The 18,242-nt window shown below is 50.1% G+C and overlaps 6 protein-coding genes across 6 annotated transcripts; 5 read left to right on the top strand and 1 right to left on the bottom strand.

Annotated features, from left to right (window-relative positions):
* Window positions 1–381: 381 nt before the first annotated feature.
* On the top strand, window positions 382–1,857 carry PV06_10173 (uncharacterized protein; the record flags this gene model as incomplete). The annotated part of the gene is made up of 1 exon (XM_016411695.1): window positions 382–1,857. The coding sequence occupies one exon, from the start codon at window positions 382–384 to the stop codon at window positions 1,855–1,857; it is 1,476 nt and encodes a 491-aa protein (XP_016257736.1).
* On the bottom strand, window positions 1,647–6,737 carry PV06_10172 (uncharacterized protein). The gene is made up of 2 exons (XM_016411694.1): window positions 6,526–6,737; window positions 1,647–6,470 (listed from the first exon to the last, which is right to left on the bottom strand). The coding sequence occupies exons 1-2, from the start codon at window positions 6,604–6,606 to the stop codon at window positions 2,607–2,609; spliced, it is 3,945 nt and encodes a 1,314-aa protein (XP_016257735.1). The 5' UTR covers window positions 6,607–6,737; the 3' UTR covers window positions 1,647–2,606.
* A 274-nt stretch (window positions 6,738–7,011) lies between these two features.
* On the top strand, window positions 7,012–8,897 carry PV06_10171 (4-aminobutyrate aminotransferase). The gene is made up of 2 exons (XM_016411693.1): window positions 7,012–8,335; window positions 8,389–8,897. Exons 1-2 carry the CDS (start codon window positions 7,085–7,087, stop codon window positions 8,758–8,760), a joined length of 1,623 nt encoding a protein of 540 aa, XP_016257734.1. The 5' UTR covers window positions 7,012–7,084; the 3' UTR covers window positions 8,761–8,897.
* Window positions 8,898–10,095: 1,198 nt separating this feature from the next.
* On the top strand, window positions 10,096–11,711 carry PV06_10170 (uncharacterized protein; the record flags this gene model as incomplete). Its single annotated transcript, XM_016411692.1, has 4 exons — window positions 10,096–10,338; window positions 10,390–11,431; window positions 11,493–11,617; window positions 11,676–11,711. The coding sequence occupies 4 exons, from the start codon at window positions 10,096–10,098 to the stop codon at window positions 11,709–11,711; spliced, it is 1,446 nt and encodes a 481-aa protein (XP_016257733.1).
* Window positions 11,712–12,762: 1,051 nt separating this feature from the next.
* PV06_10169 (uncharacterized protein) lies at window positions 12,763–14,181 on the top strand (the record flags this gene model as incomplete). Its single annotated transcript, XM_016411691.1, has 1 exon — window positions 12,763–14,181. One exon carries the CDS (start codon window positions 12,763–12,765, stop codon window positions 14,179–14,181), a length of 1,419 nt encoding a protein of 472 aa, XP_016257732.1.
* A 740-nt stretch (window positions 14,182–14,921) lies between these two features.
* Window positions 14,922–17,148, top strand: PV06_10168 (uncharacterized protein). The gene is made up of 3 exons (XM_016411690.1): window positions 14,922–15,450; window positions 15,516–16,681; window positions 16,800–17,148. The coding sequence occupies exons 1-3, from the start codon at window positions 15,039–15,041 to the stop codon at window positions 16,965–16,967; spliced, it is 1,746 nt and encodes a 581-aa protein (XP_016257731.1). The 5' UTR covers window positions 14,922–15,038; the 3' UTR covers window positions 16,968–17,148.
* Window positions 17,149–18,242: the final 1,094 nt, after the last annotated feature.

Genomic DNA, 18,242 nt, shown 5'->3' with positions numbered 1-18,242 from the left:
GGTGTTGATGTTGTCTCGTTGCCGTCGTTGCTAGCCTCCGTTGTCTTGCCAGCTGTGTCTCATTGTATGTCCTTGATGTGAATATACCTGCAAGACAGTTGTTTGTTACAACCCGACACGACACTGATGAGTGAAGGCACACAGTGCAGTGTCGTGTATTGTATTGTAGTGCGAGTTTAGTGCACAATCAACATGTAAACATGTCGACATACATGTTTGGGACACATACGCTTGATTTTTAGGAACATCATATGTATCTCTCTTCTTTTGACTCTCAAAAAGGTTCCCCAGCTTGAACTCTGTCTGACCATAACTCGTAGCTGTGTTTTCAGATCAAGTTCCAAAGGTGTCATCGTATCGAGGGGGATCAATCTGACGACCATGGCTCAAGAGGTATCTTCCTTTGACTTTGTCAATGATGTTCCTGTGGTTCTTCGTGATCATGGCCACCCTCATTCTCGCTTCTTGACGGGTGCCTTGACCGCCGACATGACCACTCAAACTCGTCGTCAACGTCGTCGGGAGGCAGGTCGATGTGGCGGAGTGTTTCGTGTCATCCGTGGAGGTAATGATGATGATTTTGACATGTGGGGGGATTTCGAGTATGCAGAGCCGACGACGACGAATCAATCATACATTCTTGGGGGGGTCTCTTGGGATGATGTCGGATCTGTAAATTCATCATCAGCATCAGGATCAGCATCAGCATCGTCCTCGCCTTCAAAGGGTCCAAACCCTATTACTACCACCTCGGAATCAGGGTTGGATTCAATCTCAACTTCAACCTCCAACACGGGTCCTTCCAATAACAACAACAAGTTGACAGCCACCATCAAAAAGACAAAGAAGCCGAAATGGCGAGTCAGTCGAACAGGAGAGATCCGAAACGTCTCGAGCGAGAGTCTTGACGACGATACCCTCGACAGTTATCGATTATTTTTGAGTGCTCAGACCAAGAACGAGACCAAGATAGAAGGAGTGACGAAGGGCACTTCTGCAACCACCTTACCATATGAGAGCATGGAGATGGATGTCGAGGCCATACCCAGCCAAAACACGGCACGAGGCAGTGCTCACATCGACTCGGTGGCAGAGTCGAGGACCGAAGCCGGGCCGAGCAACAAGACAACAAATACGAAACAAGACAATAACCACGACAAAGCCAACCTTGCCTTTTCCAAAAACAAACTCGTCAAGAAGGTCAAGGGAATGAACTTGATCTCGAACATGACTCGTCATCGGCATACCAGGACTCGTACTCGCACAGATGGTCCCTTCGACATTACCCAGCCATCGATCAACGTTGCAAGGAACCCAAAACGAACGACAGTTGCTGGAATGCTAAACGTCAACAAACCCTTGCCATGCATTCCACGGCTCATGACCACCGAATCCGACCTTGACCTGCGTCTGCGTCCTCATCCTCATCCGCATCCACACACAGACACAGACGCGGACATGCATACACACGGGGATACTCACCGTCAGGAGACGAGGGCCCCTGCCACCACCACCACCACCACCACCACCGTCGAGACTCGGCCTTTGGCTCCTCCAGTCCCAAAAATCACAATCACATCTCCGAGTCCAGCCAAAGATTCCTTGACACAAGCACTGGCACCGGCACTTGCGCGGGACCCGGTATCGAAATCAGAATCTCATCAACCACCAATTCAAAATGACAATGACACTTGGAATGAAGAAATAGACAAGGACTTTTTCTGTTCGCTCCCAATCACAAACGCAGACACGGACAACACAGAGACCACCGGTAGATGCGTCGTAAGAAAGCAGGAGAGAGTTGATCCGGCCAGTTCCACAAGTAGTGAAGACAATGTCGACCGGCGGTGGTTGTGATGAGGTCGAGGGTGAGAGTGCGCAAACAAGTGATGTCAGTGTCGATGACACCAACACGGATATTTATGGTTGAGAAAGGTGGTCGTCGTCGTTCAAAGGTGTCAAATGGGAACACGACCGTAGTTGGTGATGGGAGACAGGGGTTTCAGGAACAGAGCGGACGTTGAATGCGGATTGACTCGAAGGATCGAGGATCGAGGATCGAAACTGGAGAACAAATGTGATAATGATACCAGTACAAGGTCCTGACACTGTGCTTGTGAAGGGAATCGAAAGCCATGATTCGAATCATAGAGATTTGATACGAGACTGAGGGTGAGATTGTGTGTAAAAGTGAAAAGGAGAACAGCTGACAAAGTGCGAGCGAAAAGTAAAAAGCGTGTCGAGTTAAACTCACCAGAGTTCAAGGCCTTCCTTCACAAGATACACGTGCAGTACATGACAGTCTCTGTTCTAGAAGGGTCAAAGAGGAGCGGATGTGTATCCTGCTCGCAAGTACCTTGCTGCGACGATGGTTGTTGTGTAGGTGGGACGGAGTATGTGTAGAGAGATTAAAAACAGCCTCAAAGATTTCCCCTTGGTACCGGATCGGATTGACATTTCTCCGGAGCGATGTATGCCATGAAGCAAATGATACGGGGTATCAAGACAGACACAGACATCTCAAAGCACAGAATTGTCAAGATGTGATATATTGATTATACTAAAAGTACAAAACATCGTCCTCTGTACTGCATACATTGTCTCTATCAGAATCCAAAGTTATCCAACAGACTGTCAACGCTCGGTTCAACAAACTGTGTAGGGGCTGGCTTCTTCTCGGTTTGCTGAGCCTTTGCTTTGGGCATGTTGGCCTCATCCTCTTCCTTTTCTAGGTCGAAAAATGTCTTTCGTCTTTGTAACTGGACCTTGGGAGACACCTTGTCGGCTTCTTGATCTTGAGTCGGCGCCACCACTTGACTTTCCGAGACAAACTCCCAATCTCGGACCAGCCCAAGTGCAAGTACGTCACAGCCCATCCGCATATACTGCCGTACACATCGCATAACAAACGACCATTCGTCTTGCGGGTCGATGATGTCTCGCCACTTATTCATTTTTACAAAGTCGGCGCGTAGTTGAGTATAAAGAATTGACAAGAGAGGATCATTGGCAGTGTAACTCAGTGATCCAACCATCGAGCCGTCGGTCTTGTCCAGGTCTTTCCCAACCACAGTATGAACAGGATGCACAAGAACTCGGATTGCCTCTTCTGTTTGACCAAGTAGCGAAAACGCCCAGCTGGCCATCCATCTACCGTGTTCGCTTTCGACTGCTCGTGACAAAACTGTCTGTTCGAGAAGTCTGGTCAATGCCGAATCTTGACCTGACCCGTATACTCGAGCAATGGCGATAGCGAGCTGGAGATCTTTGACTTGGTGAATACACACATTCACTGCGTCCCACAGACCGTCGCCAAGAAGGAAGAATGCTGCTGCATATTGGAATCGTCGTTTGCTGAGAAGTGCATATGCATTCTTCAATGCTGTCGACTTCCATTTGGGATCGTTGAAGTTATTGGCCAGCAGTTTGAGAGTATTCTCCTTCTCTCGAACTCCAATCGCCATGCGCCATAGGCCCTGAAGAACGTTCTTCTTGCGAAGTGCAAGATAGTACAATGAACTATCCACAGGGTTTCGATCCTCATGTTTGGTAAATTCTGCACGGCCAACATTCTCCATTTGCTGTTGCAAAGCTTCTGCGTCGGTTAGCCAGCAGAATATTCCTGACTTTCGTGCAGCCTCCCAAGTAAGTTTTCCACCATAAAACCGGGTAACAAGGTCAACTAGAACTTCTTGAGACGTACTCCGGGATGCAAATAAAATCGCACTCCAGGGTACACCAGATTCGTCCGAGCTATACAAGGCTTGAAGATAACGTCGAGCATTGTCATCGATAGATCGTTCCTGTTTCTCCAGTTCCGAGTACACCGATATCTGTTCGATCAATATGGTCTGAGATTCGTTGCCAAGTTGCCACAACTCATGTTGCTTCAGTTTTTCAATTAGACTGTCCGTAACATCCGATATGGCTTGATCATCCACCTGTCCATTAACGCCGTTCATGACAAGGTCTATGCCGTCATTGAATTCTGCCTCCACACTTCTCTGGCCCAAGTCCTCCAGGTGAAAGTCTAGGAAACTAGACAAGGTGTCACCTTCGGTGAAATATTTCAATTCCTGATTGAGCCGGACCATGATGTTTCTGCAGGTCGCTAAACCTCCAACAGCCGAGAACAACGAAATCATCAGCGGGTGAAAAACGGGCAGAAGAGAATTGGTCACAGACATGACGGGGAATATAGACTCGGGAGAGGCCCGTTTCTGGATGTCCTGGAGTGGTTTGGCGTTTTCATTGTGGTGACTTCTTGCGTAACCTTTGAACACCAACAATTGAATACCCGATCCTACAACCAGGTCACCACTCCTTAACCAGCACAAATCTCCAATGCGATATGTGGCAAAATCTCGTATGCGGATATGTCGAAGGTCGACCCAGGCATTCTCGTGCGTCGGATAGGAATACCTGACTTGAGAGAGGACGACAATATGGTAATCGAAGCAAACAGCGAGGAGAGCTTGACCTTGTGGCGAGACTGCCCATGCAAACGTCTTGATAGTGTCAGTGCCGTCTAGCTCGTGTTGGTATTCCCAAGAACCTGTTTTGGCGTCCCAGATACTCAGGTTGCTACTATCATCGTTGACCAGGACAACCTTGCCGTATCCACTTGCACTCATAGCTTTTGGGTTCGGAATTCTAGTCTCAAAAGAAACCCCTGAGAATAGACGAGGCTTATTTGAGTCCGGTTCTTCTTGGGACTTGACCATCTCAATGGTGTCATCCTTGGCTAATGCTGCAGCATATCCCATAGCACTAAGTGTTTGCGGATCAATAGGCCGGTCGTTGGTGTTCATATTGTCACAGATCGAAATCCTGGACCGGAATCGGTTCTGAACATGCAACTTTATATCTCCAAGAGCTCTTATGATTTCTTGAAATCCGGGCTTTCTGTTCGAGATGCCACCCCCAACGGGAAGGAGGAATTCCCAAGCCTCAGCCGTGCTATCTCGAAAGTAGCCCACAATCACACGACTGGTCAAGGCCCTCTCACCAGCAACTCGACTCTGAGTTATGCGTTCTGGTATGTGCTTCGGGTCGATTTCGAGTGCACCCAGACGCTTCGCTTTCGCATGCTGAACATCCCACAATTCTAGGCTGTGAGTAGTCAAGACTACTGCATATCTTCCTCGAGACATGACGATTGCATCCGTGATATCGGCTCCGATGGCGAATGAGCTGCGACGCAGCAAAGGGGCAGTTTTGTCGTTTGCCCCATTCTGCCAAACACTAGCCTGGCCTTCTTCAGTCGCAGACAAGATGATGTTCCCGGCAACATTGCGAGCAATGCGGTGTATAGGAGCGCCATGGCCGGCAAGAGATGATATTAGCCGGGTTCGATCATGCCTTATGGCGGTGTCGAAAAGATGCGTGATGGGGCTGTCATACCAATCGATGTCACCCGCAAATGAATGGAGTAATAATGACAGGGACGAGCGTGTGGTGCCACCAGCAAAGATACAGAACTGAACATAGTCTTCCAAGGGGTCACTCAACTGAGGGACATGAATATTCATCCCATCCACGTGTGAAACATGAAAGACTGAAGGAATTTTGTTCTTGTAGCCAGCATTCTCTAGACCCCACACAGACATGTGGCCCAGTCCATCAAGGACAATACATATCTCCGGACTGCGGTTGGCTATCTCGATGAGATGTTCGAGAGCGTGATCCCTAGCGCCTGGGCTCGACGAACGCACGGCTTGTTCCGTGGCTGCGGAGAAATCACGACTATCGATGATGAATGCATAGCGCTTCGTACTCATGGAATTTACACTGAGCCTGCGGGGCTGTATCGAAGCATTCATATCGACATCTCCCACCTGTTGCAAGACGGACAGGGCATGCGGGTCGAACATAGTCCACGCCCGGACATGACTGTCAGAGCAGAATGTATAGAGTAAATTGTCCAGATTCTGTTCGAGGTACCATGGTTTTCGCCAATGCAGGTTCGTAACGGCGGCCGGGTGTGGGAGGTATGAGACATCAAATCTTGCACTTTCTGCTTCGTATGAAAGTCGTCGCCAAATCTTGACCAGTCTATCATGCTGCCCCACCGACGCGATGAGGCTGCTGTCGGGAGAAATGTATGCAAGGGCCACCGGATACGCCAACTCTTCCTCCCAGAGGGCCCTCGGTGAGCCGGACTCGGGAATGAACCAAAGAACAAGCCTTGAGCCGCCGATCAGGAGTTCTTCTGAAGAGCCCCAGGACAACGAGTTCACTCGAAGTTCTTTCGTATGCGTCAGCTCGTGAACCTGTGCCCACCGCAGAACGCCCTCATCTCTTCCGACCGGCCGATAGATATAGACATGTTCGGTACCGCAGAGGGCTATCCGCCCGGTAGCTTCATCGATTGTTATCGCAACGAGGGAATCAACGGTGTCGACATATATCGTTTGAACAATAGACTGGGGCCCGGTGAGGATGATGGCAGCGTTGCCAGAAATGTAGGCCTGCACTCGGGGATTAGACTAAAGACGGGGATACCCAGGTTCAGGTAAGACTCACAACAAGACGAAGGCCATCCCAATGAGCAGTACTGAGAGCCTGCCGCTTCGACTGGGGTCGGCCAGGCAATATGGCTCGCATACGAGGGGTCCAAACGGAAGGAAGTTGTCAAGAGGTCACTGTCATGCTCTGAGAGGATCGTTGTTCTTGTCACAGCATTGGAAGACACGGTTGTGGGTTCCGAGAGTCAAGATTTTGTCTTTCGAGTTGGGTTGAGTTTGGATGAATGAAAGCATCTATTAATCTGGTGCTGCCGTCACATGTTCTGCGCGTAAATTGGCAGCACCCACGCGCAGCAAGAGCAGGGAGCTAAGCCTAAGAGGGCATGTCTTTGAATAGAAGGTATCCCGAGAGCTAATGGCTTTTAGTGAACCCTTGGAGGCGTGTTAGGCCTTACCCCACGTACGTCCTTGATGAGCTTCCTATACGGACTACTCCGCACCATCTTGCCGGTCACTCTGCATACTATCAACCGGTGCAACCGGCCCGGGATTCGTGATATCCTCCATACAGACTGCAAAGTACTTGACCGACTACAGAGTACTAATAGTTTCAATGAATGTATAAAGGACTTTGCAGACTCCTCTTCTACCCCCTTCCCCTCTCCTTGATTCACATCCAATCTACAAAAATGGCCACCCTCTTCCGCTCCTCGCGCAGCCTGCGCCCTCTTACCCGCCTGGCGGCCCAACAACCAGCACGCTCCTCTCTGCGCTATACATCAAGTACATCCTCCCGACATGGCGCTGCCGCTGCCGCATCGGTCGACTCCTCGAGCACCGAGACACCATTCTTCCCCGACGAGCCCGCTGGACCTACCGTCAAGACGGCCATTCCGGGCCCCAATGCCAAAAAGGCCATTGCTGAACTACACAAAGTATTCGACACTCGATCTCTTAACATGATGGCGAACTACCAACACAGCTACGGCAACTATATCGCTGATCTGGATGGGAACGTGCTACTCGATGTATACGCCCAGATTGCATCAATCCCTGTGGGATACTCAAACCCATCGCTCGTCAAGACCGCGATGTCGCCAGAAATGGTGTCCGCGATCGTCAATAGGCCTGCGCTCGGCAACTTCCCTCAGCACGACTGGGCTAGTATCCTCGAGACGGGTATCCTTAAGGTGGCCCCGCGTGGCCTCAACCAGGTGTTCACGGGAATGTCTGGCTCCGATGCCAACGAGACCGCATACAAGGCCGCATTCATGTGGAAGCGCCAGCAACAACGTGGTGGAGCGCACGTCGAATTCACCGACGCCGAGATCGAAAGCAGCATGAACAATGCGGCACCTGGCGCTCCGCAATTGAGTATAATGTCTTTCAAGACCGGTTTCCATGGACGTCTGTTCGGCAGTCTCTCCACGACCCGAAGCAAGCCAATTCACAAGATGGACATTCCAGCATTCGATTGGCCTCAGGCACCATTCCCAAGCCTCAAGTATCCCCTGAACGAGCACGTAAAGGAGAACGAGGCCGAGGAGAAGCGCTGTCTCGAGGAAGCGGAGGAGATCATCAAGAATTTCCACAACCCTGTGGCGGCGGTCGTCATTGAGCCGGTCCAGTCTGAGGGTGGTGACAACCATGCAAGCCCAGCCTTCTTCAGGGGTCTGCGGGAAATCACACGAAAGTACGATGTCCTGCTGATCGTGGATGAGGTGCAAACCGGTGTGGGTGCAACGGGTAAATTCTGGGCACACGACCACTGGAACCTGCAGGACCCTCCGGATATCGTCACATTCTCAAAGAAAGCTCAGACAGCCGGTTACTACTTTGGCAACCCAGAGCTGAGACCCAACAAGCCGGTGAGTGCTCAAAAGTGAAAATTGTCCATTCTGATTACTGACAACATCTATAGTATCGTCAATTCAATACGTGGATGGGTGACCCGGCGAGGGCGCTGCTCTTCCGCTCAATCATCAACGAGATCGAACGGTTGAACTTGGTCGAGAATACAGCCATGGTCGGTGACTACCTGTATGCTGGTATCGAGACTCTGGCCCAGAAATACCCACAGCAATTCCAAAACCTGCGAGGACAAGGCCAAGGAACATTTATCGCTTTCGACAACCCGAAGCGTGATGAGTTCCTGCTCAAGGCTAAGACCTTGGGTATCAACATCGGTGGCAGCGGTGCCTCGGCAGTCAGACTCCGCCCCATGCTTATCTTCCAGAAACATCACGCAGACATTCTGCTTGACTCTCTCGAAAAGTTGGCCAAGTCGCTATAAAAGCGCTTTGTTTGAACAGGATTGACCGGGATGTGTGACCTGCCTAGGTCAGGCGTTATGGAGTAGAAAAGCAAAGCCATCGCCCTTTGCCATGACCCTTTCATGTTAATAACAAAATGTCATATTTTACAATGCTGTCAGCATGCTGAGCATAATCAGCAATGCGATCGCAACAATTCAATACCTCCCGCAGTTCTCGTCGTTGATCCTTTTAAACTGCTTGGTGACTTAGCGATGCTCTCCCCGATGGTACTTTCGAATCGTGGAGAGAAGCTCGGTAGGTGAAGAAAGAAGTCAACGGAGACTTCTCACCAGTGCGGTCGGGATCTTTTTTCTTGCTGTTTCCAATCTAAATCATTCATTGAGGATGTGGAGTGACTGTGACAATTTCCCATATCCAGGATACGCTTCGGAGTCGTGAGGTTGGTGGCGCTTGGAACTTCTCATCACGCAGCAATTTCGTCCTCGACAGATGTGCCATCCCTAGGGATGTATTTGATGCCTTGGTCTTCCATTCCATCGATGATTTCCTGCGGCAATTGACCCACGACTTTTGTCGCGTATATTCCAGGGACATAGTTCGTCAGGCGTTGCCATTTTGCGACCCACGATGTCTTGGGATCAGTCATTGAAATCAAGCCTTCAAAAACTTGGGATGTGCATTCTTGAATGGCATCTTGTGAGTTTCGAAGGGTGAGGAGCTCTTCGCAATTTGGGCAGCCGTTGCGAAAGAATTCCTGAGAAAGCTAATCAGTGAATTGCGCATCAAGAAAGGAGTATGAGAAGACGTACACTGCCACTCTGAACAATGGAACAAACCATGCATGCTCGATTGCGACTCCCTCGATTCGCCATGTTGGTGTCCTGACTACGATGGTTTCCTTGGTGTTGCACAGGAGGGTGAGATGCAAGACGCTCAAATTAGGAGCTCAGAAAGCGTGTCGAGCGTGAGAAGTGTGGCTTAATAGAAATTATAGAAATTAAGAGCGTCGATGGCGAGTCTAGAAGGTATTGAAGTTTTGGACATGAAGGAAACGCGCACCGGGAATGGAAAGTCGGAGATGTGAAGCGAGAGATCTTCGCCACCCCAATAATGAGCGGTAAGGCTGAACGCATCGGAGGACGAGGCTGGTGCAGGACGACACATTTTTGCCGCAGTTGGAAAGTTCTCGACCACCGGGCCAAAAAGTGCACACGAGCAGTTTAATAACTTGTCGATCTCCTCTCAAACCTAGACTGAATTACACGGAATGACTCGATAACAATTCGAGTACTTGTTTAATTATTTGCTTTCACCTCTCTTTTCTTCCCTGAGGTTTGCCGGCGGTTCTCTCCATGGCCATGAATTCCACCAACGACAAGGCCGAAGCAGTGGCCCTCAAGAACAAGGGCAACAAAGCCTTTTCCGAACATGACTGGCCCACTGCCATTGACTACTACACAAAAGCAATAGACAAATACGACGGCGAACCATCCTTTTACTGCAATAGAGCTCAGGCCAATATTAAGCTTGAGGCTTATGGCTACGCGATAGCAGACGCCACAAAGGCCATTGAACTCGATAAAAACTACATCAAGGTAGGCCAGATACTAGACTCACCAAAGTATGGTCTAACGATGTCCATATAGGCATACTGGAGACGTGCGATCGCGAACACCGCCATACTCAACTCCCAAGATGCCCTGCGAGATTTCAAGACGGTGGTTCGAAAGGAGCCCAACAATAAAGAGGCCAAGCTGAAGCTAGCCGAATGCGAAAAGCTGGTCAAGAAGATACAGTTCCTTAAGGCCATCGAAGTGTCAGATCCTCCGTCAGCGTTCGAAGGTCTCGATATCGACTCCATGGTCGTGGATGAAGGATACGACGGCGTCCGGTTAAAAGACGAAATGACGCAAGAGTTCATTGATGATATGATCGAAAGGTTCAAGAACGGCAAGAAAATACACCGGAAATACGTCTTCCAGATTATCAAGGCAGTGAGAGACATTGTCTATGACGAGCCAACAATGGTGGAAACGGAAGTGGCTCCGGACACGAAGTTGACTGTCTGCGGTGACACTCATGGGCAATACTTCGATTTGCTGGAGATCTTCCGACTCAATGGTTACCCATCCGACAAGCATGCCTATCTGTTCAATGGTGACTTTGTGGACCGCGGTTCCTGGTCAACAGAGATCGCGCTGCTTCTATATGCCTACAAGTGGCTGCGGCCGTCTTCGTTCTTCCTGAATCGTGGCAACCACGAAACCGACGACATGAACCGTGTGTACGGTTTCGAAGGCGAATGCAAGGCGAAGTACAACGAAAAGACGTTCAAGTTGTTCTCAGAGTCGTTCTCCGCTCTACCCTTGGCCACCTTGATCGGCAAGAAGTATCTCACTCTTCACGGTGGATTGTTCTCGGATGATAAGATCACCCTCGATGACATCCGCAAACTCGACAGGCATACGCAACGACAACCTGGTCAGCAAGGCTTGATGATGGAGATGCTCTGGACAGACCCCCAGCCAGAAAACGGAAGAGGACCCAGCAAGCGAGGAGTAGGGCTGCAATTTGGACCCGATGTGACGAAGAAGTTCTGTGAGATCAACGGCCTTGAGGCTGTCATTCGAAGTCATGAGGTTCGAATGGATGGATACGAAGTCGAGCACGACGGGAAGTGCATTACAGGTACGTTTGACCGTTCCAATGACAACGACAACATTAGGTCTGTTCACTGACACATCTCTAGTATTCTCGGCGCCCAAATACTGTGACAGCACAGAGAACAAGGGTGCATACATCAACCTTGGTCCCGAGTTGAAGCTTGAATACCACCAGTTCGAAGCCGTACCTCACCCCGATATCAAGCCCATGGTAAGTCAACTACACAGAGTCGCCAATAAACCAAAAAACCTAAACTGACTTGATGTAGGCATATGCTCAAAATTCATTGATGTCCATGATGTAGAGAAAGCTCTCTTGTTTTACGAGATTCGTGTCTACTACGTATTTATACATGCTTTTTGGCATTCATCTGACTCGGAACCTTTGGAGAACGAAATCATCGGCCTTCTCGAACAAGTCTTGATATGAAGAAAGGTTTTCAGAAAGGAAGCAAGGCCAGCCGATTTTGAAATGTCTGTTTCCATGACCTAGTGTACTGTATTTGTACGATGGGCTCTGTGTCCTTTGCCTTTTGCACAGCGATTGAAGCATTGCATTCTGAAGGAGAAGGCGCTCCGTATAGGTCAGGTATTTACATGTGCGACGACCGATACCATTAATCATACGATTAGATGAAGAGCGACAGTCTTTTTTTTTCCTTGTTCCTTGTTGTTTCATGTCTCTATGTATTTGCGTCAACCCGTTACCTATAAAATGATGAGTAGGACTGAATCAGAGAGTATTGACTGTATTCGAAGATGAAGATGTGGCTGATGAATTGAGGCAGTGCCTAGATCTGACAAGTGATTTGACAGACTTACTCCGTATCTTTTCATTAGGCTGAAGTCACTCTCCTACAACAACCCCTGCTGCCTTTGTCGCTGGCGGCTGATGAATCCCGCCCATCCCTGTTTTTTGTACGGAGTAAGGACCTTACCTATTCGTAGTGTTAGATTCAACAAATGGTGTCACATGCAGTGATCATCCCATCACACATACATTGGCAGCCTGACTGTCTGATCTCTCCGACTTTCTTGTCTTTCTCGCTACAAACCCAAAACCCCGCCATCGTTATCAACCACATCCCAGACATCAACAATCTCTGGAATGGGGATTTCAATCCTGGCCACTCCTGTAAAGTTGCTGGTATGATCCTCAAAAACATCTCGATTGAAATAGACATTATCTCGGTCGTTGATCTTTTTGTCTACGAAAGTCCGGCCCGACACGACGACTCGACGAGTACGGACACTCAACATCGTTACTTTTCAGCCTCACAGTAATTCACCCGTCAAATCATCTGGATCATTGATAAAGTTGTTATTTTTGCTTGTCTCTCTGTCGCGGTTTGGAACATGCTGGATCACGACATGTTTCTGCGAGGCAAAAATGTCAAAGATTCATCATCGGTCCAAGTCTCTGAGGGTGTGACAGCTACAAGCGCATACGACAATCAGCAACTTGCCCCCTCCAAGGCTCAAAATGCCGCCACGACGCTCCGTCGAACATCAACTAGATTCCTGGAGGCGGTGTCTATCCCGATAATCCGAAGGTCATCAGAAGGTAGCCGGAACCACAGTCCGTTCCTCGACATACTGTCAACCGATCTGCACTACGCCATCGCCACCAAGTACCTGAATTTCGACACATTGCTCGCCCTACGTCAGACATGTCGTGCGATGCACGCCTTGCTCACGCCAGACAAGATCCGGCGTGTCCGCGACAAGTTGGTGCAGCAATATCTCGAAGATGAGGTTCGACAATTTCGAGCCTACAGGACTCTCTACCCCCGAAACCGATTCGGGCATCTGTGGGAATTGCTGCACGACGCGTTTGACTTTCGACTGGTCGAACGCCCCGCCAAAGAGTTGCGATGCTACGCTTGCCTGCAGTTGAAACCGGTGTGGAACTTTGTCGAGCGCATGAGCACCCGTGGGACCGGCCTGGGCGCCAAATCCGCCCACAATAGAATGTGCAAAGACTGCATGCGGAGGTACCGTGACGTGGAAGGGTCATGGTGGAAGGAGAACTGGGTCAAAAGGAGCGATACCGCGAAAATCGTCAGCAGGGGCAAACGGGTCCGTCGCTGGGTGTTCCAGGGTCAAAGTCTGGTCAATCCGCCGGAAGACGTGGGTGTGTGTGCTGCTTGCGGCACCTTTGCGTTCGAACTCTGGTGGGGATGCGTGACCTGTTTTGAGATGGAGCAGAAAGCCCGTCGGGAAGAGGATCTCGATGAAATGGAGATCAGTGGGCTGGAGCGAAAGGTTGTCGATGCGTTTGACAAATGGCGATTTCGAAGGGAGATCAAATGCCGTAAACGTCAGGCCAAGAGGGAGACCAGGGCCGCGAGAAGCAGGATCCTGGCCAGATTCGGCTTCATCTGGATTGGGCCGGGCTCGAATCGAAGAGCCGCGTTTCGGGAATGGAGAGCGAGCAAAACTGGCAAACCGGCGTCGCCATTCATGCCTCCACCAAAAAAGGTCGACCGGGGCTGGAAAGCACTCGATCAGATTCCACCACCGGACGGCAGACGAGAGGCTCGATGTGCTCCCTGCTGGATAGCGAGTGCTCCTCGAAGGATGTACATGCACAGCTTCGGATTCGAAGGTGTGCTGGAAAAAGAGCGATGGTGTAAGCATTGTCGACAAGAACAACGTTCACGGCACGAGCGAAGAGAGGAAAGAAAGTTCAGGTTGGACGGCTATGTCGCTGCCCAAGACCCTTTTGAGGAGGAAGAGAAATACGGACTGGATCTGTTGTTTGATCAATATTGAATATACCAAGAGAGCATCAAGTTTTCCGGGATGGTTTTGATGTGATGCGACGATATGTTGGATGGTGTTTGACGGGCCAAGAGCGAGGCGTACAATACGATATATCGACAATCGAGTTGGATGCCAGATTTATCAATGGCAAAGGGAAATTTGTTGACAAGTCTATTGGGTGATAGGCAGAATTTGAGAAGGGCACTACTCACATTGATATAGCATGATGACTGCAAAGACTGTTATGATTAGCGCTTGAACTTCAGGATATCATTTGATGGGCGATTTTGCGAGCACGGCACAGAGAGGTATTGATGACGATGTGCGACAATATGTTTCCTTATCACGAGAATACACGAGAAAAACAGAACAGGACAAAAGAAAGAAAGGAAGAGGTTACTGAGCTGGAACAATGAGATTTCTGTTCATAGATCATACGGACACTGCGCGATTGATTATCAACGATCACTTCATCCCTCAGCCTCGTGCAGCCTTGCGGAGTTCGGAATATACCCTCGTCTCGGTCCCTAAAAGAATCACCGAACGCAATCTCTGCCCTGCCCTCGACCTCTGGATCTTTGCCCAACTCCCATGATCTGCCGGCACTTCGATCGACCCTTTCTCGATTGCCCAAATTGATTCGCGCGTCGGACCATATTCATTTTGAGCCTCGTTGGGGGCAAAGCTGTCCATTTTTGGCATCCCCAGCAAATTTCGCTGGGCCCGTATACGGGGTATTAATACCTTGACAATGGCGCCGCCTTTCGCCCTCTCGCCGTCCGTCAACGCGACACTACCGGCACAAATACTCGCTTCTACTACATTCAGTGTACAACAATACAGTCATATACTACGTCGTCGTCAAAATGATGGCCACAGAGTCTCCCATTGTCCCACAACGTGCCAGCAGCAGGTGGTCACTCCCGTCGGACTTCCAGTTCCAGACCCGGATACGATCTCTAAGCTCGCAATCACAATCGTCGAAACCACACCTTGACATCTCAATACCAGAACTTCCTCTTTTTCTGCAGGCCAGGTCACACGCTCTGGCGGAACCCCATAAACCGGCCATCATCGACAAGACGCGGAATCAGAGCTTCACGTACTCGGAGTTGTTGAACGATGTGGCCATCTTTAAAGCACAGATCGAGCAATTTCTCCAGCCTCCTGGCCCCGTGGGGGAGGAGCCTCGCGTGGCTTTCCTCACACCCTCGGGGTATGACTATGTAGTCACGCAATGGGCGATCTGGGCATCCGGAGCCATCTCTGTACCTTTGTGTAGGTGGATCTTGAACCCTGGACGCCACCGTATTCCAATACTAACAGACAATGTGTGTGTACAGGCACATCACACCCGCTCAAAGAGTTACAATACACAATCTCCGACTCCGGCCCTTCATTAATCATCCTTCACCCGTCGTTCTCCAAATTCGAAGCCGGTCTCCGCGAGCAAGCACCGACAATTCCTTTAATCACCATCACCCCCTTCTCTCAAGCCCCGCCCAGCGGCGGCCGCTCGACCTCGCTGCTGCCCAAATTCACCAACGCGTTCTCTCTGTCCCGCCGAGCCCTCATCATCTACACGTCCGGCACGACGTCCCGACCCAAGGGCTGCGTGAGTACTCACGAGACCATCACCTTCCAGGCCCAATCTCTCGTCGACGCGTGGAAGTACAGCCGCCAAGACCACCTCATCCACGTCCTACCGCTGCACCACGTCCACGGCATCATCAACGGTCTCACCGCGACCTTGTTGGCCGGTGGGACGGTCGAGATGCACCTCAGATTCGACCCCAGCGTCGTCTGGACCCGGTGGTCCGAAAGAGGCACTTCGACCATGTTCATGGCCGTGCCGACCGTCTATTCGAGGCTCATCGACCATTTCGACGGCAAGATTCGGGGTACCGAATGTGAGGCGGCCGCCCGACGAGGCGCACACGCGCTCCGGTTGGTCGTGAGTGGGTCCGCTGCCCTGCCCGTGTCGACGAAACGCAAGTTCGAGGAGATCACGGGCCACGAACTCCTCGAACGTTACGGCATGACCGAAATCGGCATGGCGTTGAGTTGCGGGTTGGAACGCGAGAAGCGGATCGACGGGAGTGTCGGCTGGCCTCTGCCCGGTGTGCACGTTCGATTGACCAGCGAAACCGGCAAGGTGATCACCTCGGACGGTCAGGACGAGGCCGGCAACATCGAGGTCCGGGGGCCGAGTCTTTTCGCCGAGTACTTCCAACGTGAAAAGGCGACGGCAGAGTCGTTCACCGACGACGGATGGTTCAAGACGGGAGACGTGGCGAAGAGAGACGCCGACGGTGCTTATTTCATCCTCGGACGGGAGAGCGTCGACCTGATCAAGTCCGGTGGGTACAAGATTTCGGCACTCGAGGTCGAGAGGAAGATCCTCGGGAATGAAGTGTTGGGTGACGTGGTCAGAGAAGTGGTCGTCGTCGGCGTCGAGGATGTCGAATGGGGTCAGAGAGTTGCCGCCGTGGTGACTCTTCGAGATCCGGTGAGTGGTTTTTTTTTGGTCCTGTTGTGCCTTCTTGCCCACCGTGGTTTTTCTCGCTCTCAGTCACGTCGTTTTTGAAAAGGTATGGACTGACACTTTCTCCTTTAAAAAAAAACAGGACAAGTCACCAATCGACCTAAAGACATTTCGAAGTTATTTGAAAGAAGACATGGCACCGTACAAAGTTCCCTCGATTCTAAAGATTGTTGACTCCATTGAAAGAAACGCAATGGGAAAGGTGAATAAGAAGCAAGTTCTCAAACGGTACTTTGAGCCTGCACAGTAAAGGTTTAACCGTCTACTACTTCTCTACGACTGAATCTTATGAGCCTGGAAAGACAAGGAGGTCTAGGTTCGAAATACAAGTGACCCACACAGGGTATCTCGTCACGGCGGTATGGTGGTTTTAAGGAACAATCCAATATGATGGAAAGAAAAAAGCTTTGGCACACAGAGTACAGTGGTCGGGTGCGGGAATGGCTCGTATGTATATCCTCACGGAGTGCTGTGATACTTTTGCGATACAAGGGCTTTCTCTTCGTTAGATCATATATGAGAAGAACATACTGTTGATCTCACTCTTCCTCCTCCTCTCCCTTACTCGTACAGCATTGGCCTCGCCCTTTATCTCTGGCAATCAGTACAGTCTCAATCCCTTGGCACGGATACAATTCAAGTTACGTGACACTCACTGCTCAGAGTAATTTGATATCTTGTATGTCTGAGACCCCATATGGAACTCCGACCAAGTTTGCTTTGCTTTGCCTCTTGATAGAATAGACTCGTTCACAAGTGGTTTGATACTATCGTCCCCCTTGCAGCCGCAAAGGTGAGCGGCCGGGCTGCGGCTGAAAAGAAACCACCGACTCAAAAATCCCCTACGAGTAAAACTATACGAGGCTTGCATCGGATCTGAACACTGTACAAAGCTACAAACTGCGGAGTAGTCTTGTTCAGCAAGCTTATGGATTTACAAGGGTCGTTATCCGATGCAAGTTACTCACGATTCAAACTCATCCTTCTGCGTTTTGTCGCCTTTGTATCAGTGATAAACAACACCTCGACTCTTGTCTAGCAGAGGGTTCGACTACCATTATCTTGCATTCGTAAACCAGTCAACTACCTACCTAGGTCGATATAAAAACCAATCGGTCATTTCTGTGTATCTCGAAAAACTAAGTATGAGCTTCTGATATTGTCACGCATTATACTTGTCTCTGACCAGGTCTCTTATCGTCCTTCTTCCCTGCTCTAGACCCCCTGTCCGTAAGAACCAAGACTCCTTATCATCATACATGATCCATTCAGTCCACCGACCCAATCGGTCATTCTTTTGTCTTCTTCTCTTCTTTCACCCACATTCGTCGCCGAACATGGCCTAGATATCACCCCGAGTAGACATCAAAGTCGCTATCTGATGTCTGTTTTCGTACAGTCCCAGCTGTGTTGGTGGTCATCTCGTCGGTGATAAACATGACTTGAAAACCAATCGGCTGTTTGCTGATCTGTAGCGATGGTGTGATGTTTCCTGTGATGACCGCGGAGAGATGGCGAGACTATA

The sequence above is a fragment of the Exophiala oligosperma genome (genome assembly GCF_000835515.1).
Source record: "Exophiala oligosperma strain CBS 72588 unplaced genomic scaffold supercont1.12, whole genome shotgun sequence".
Lineage (NCBI taxonomy): Eukaryota > Fungi > Ascomycota > Eurotiomycetes > Chaetothyriales > Herpotrichiellaceae > Exophiala > Exophiala oligosperma.
The sequence above is the reverse complement of the archived record's forward strand: the minus strand, read 5'-3'. Positions and strand labels throughout refer to the sequence as shown.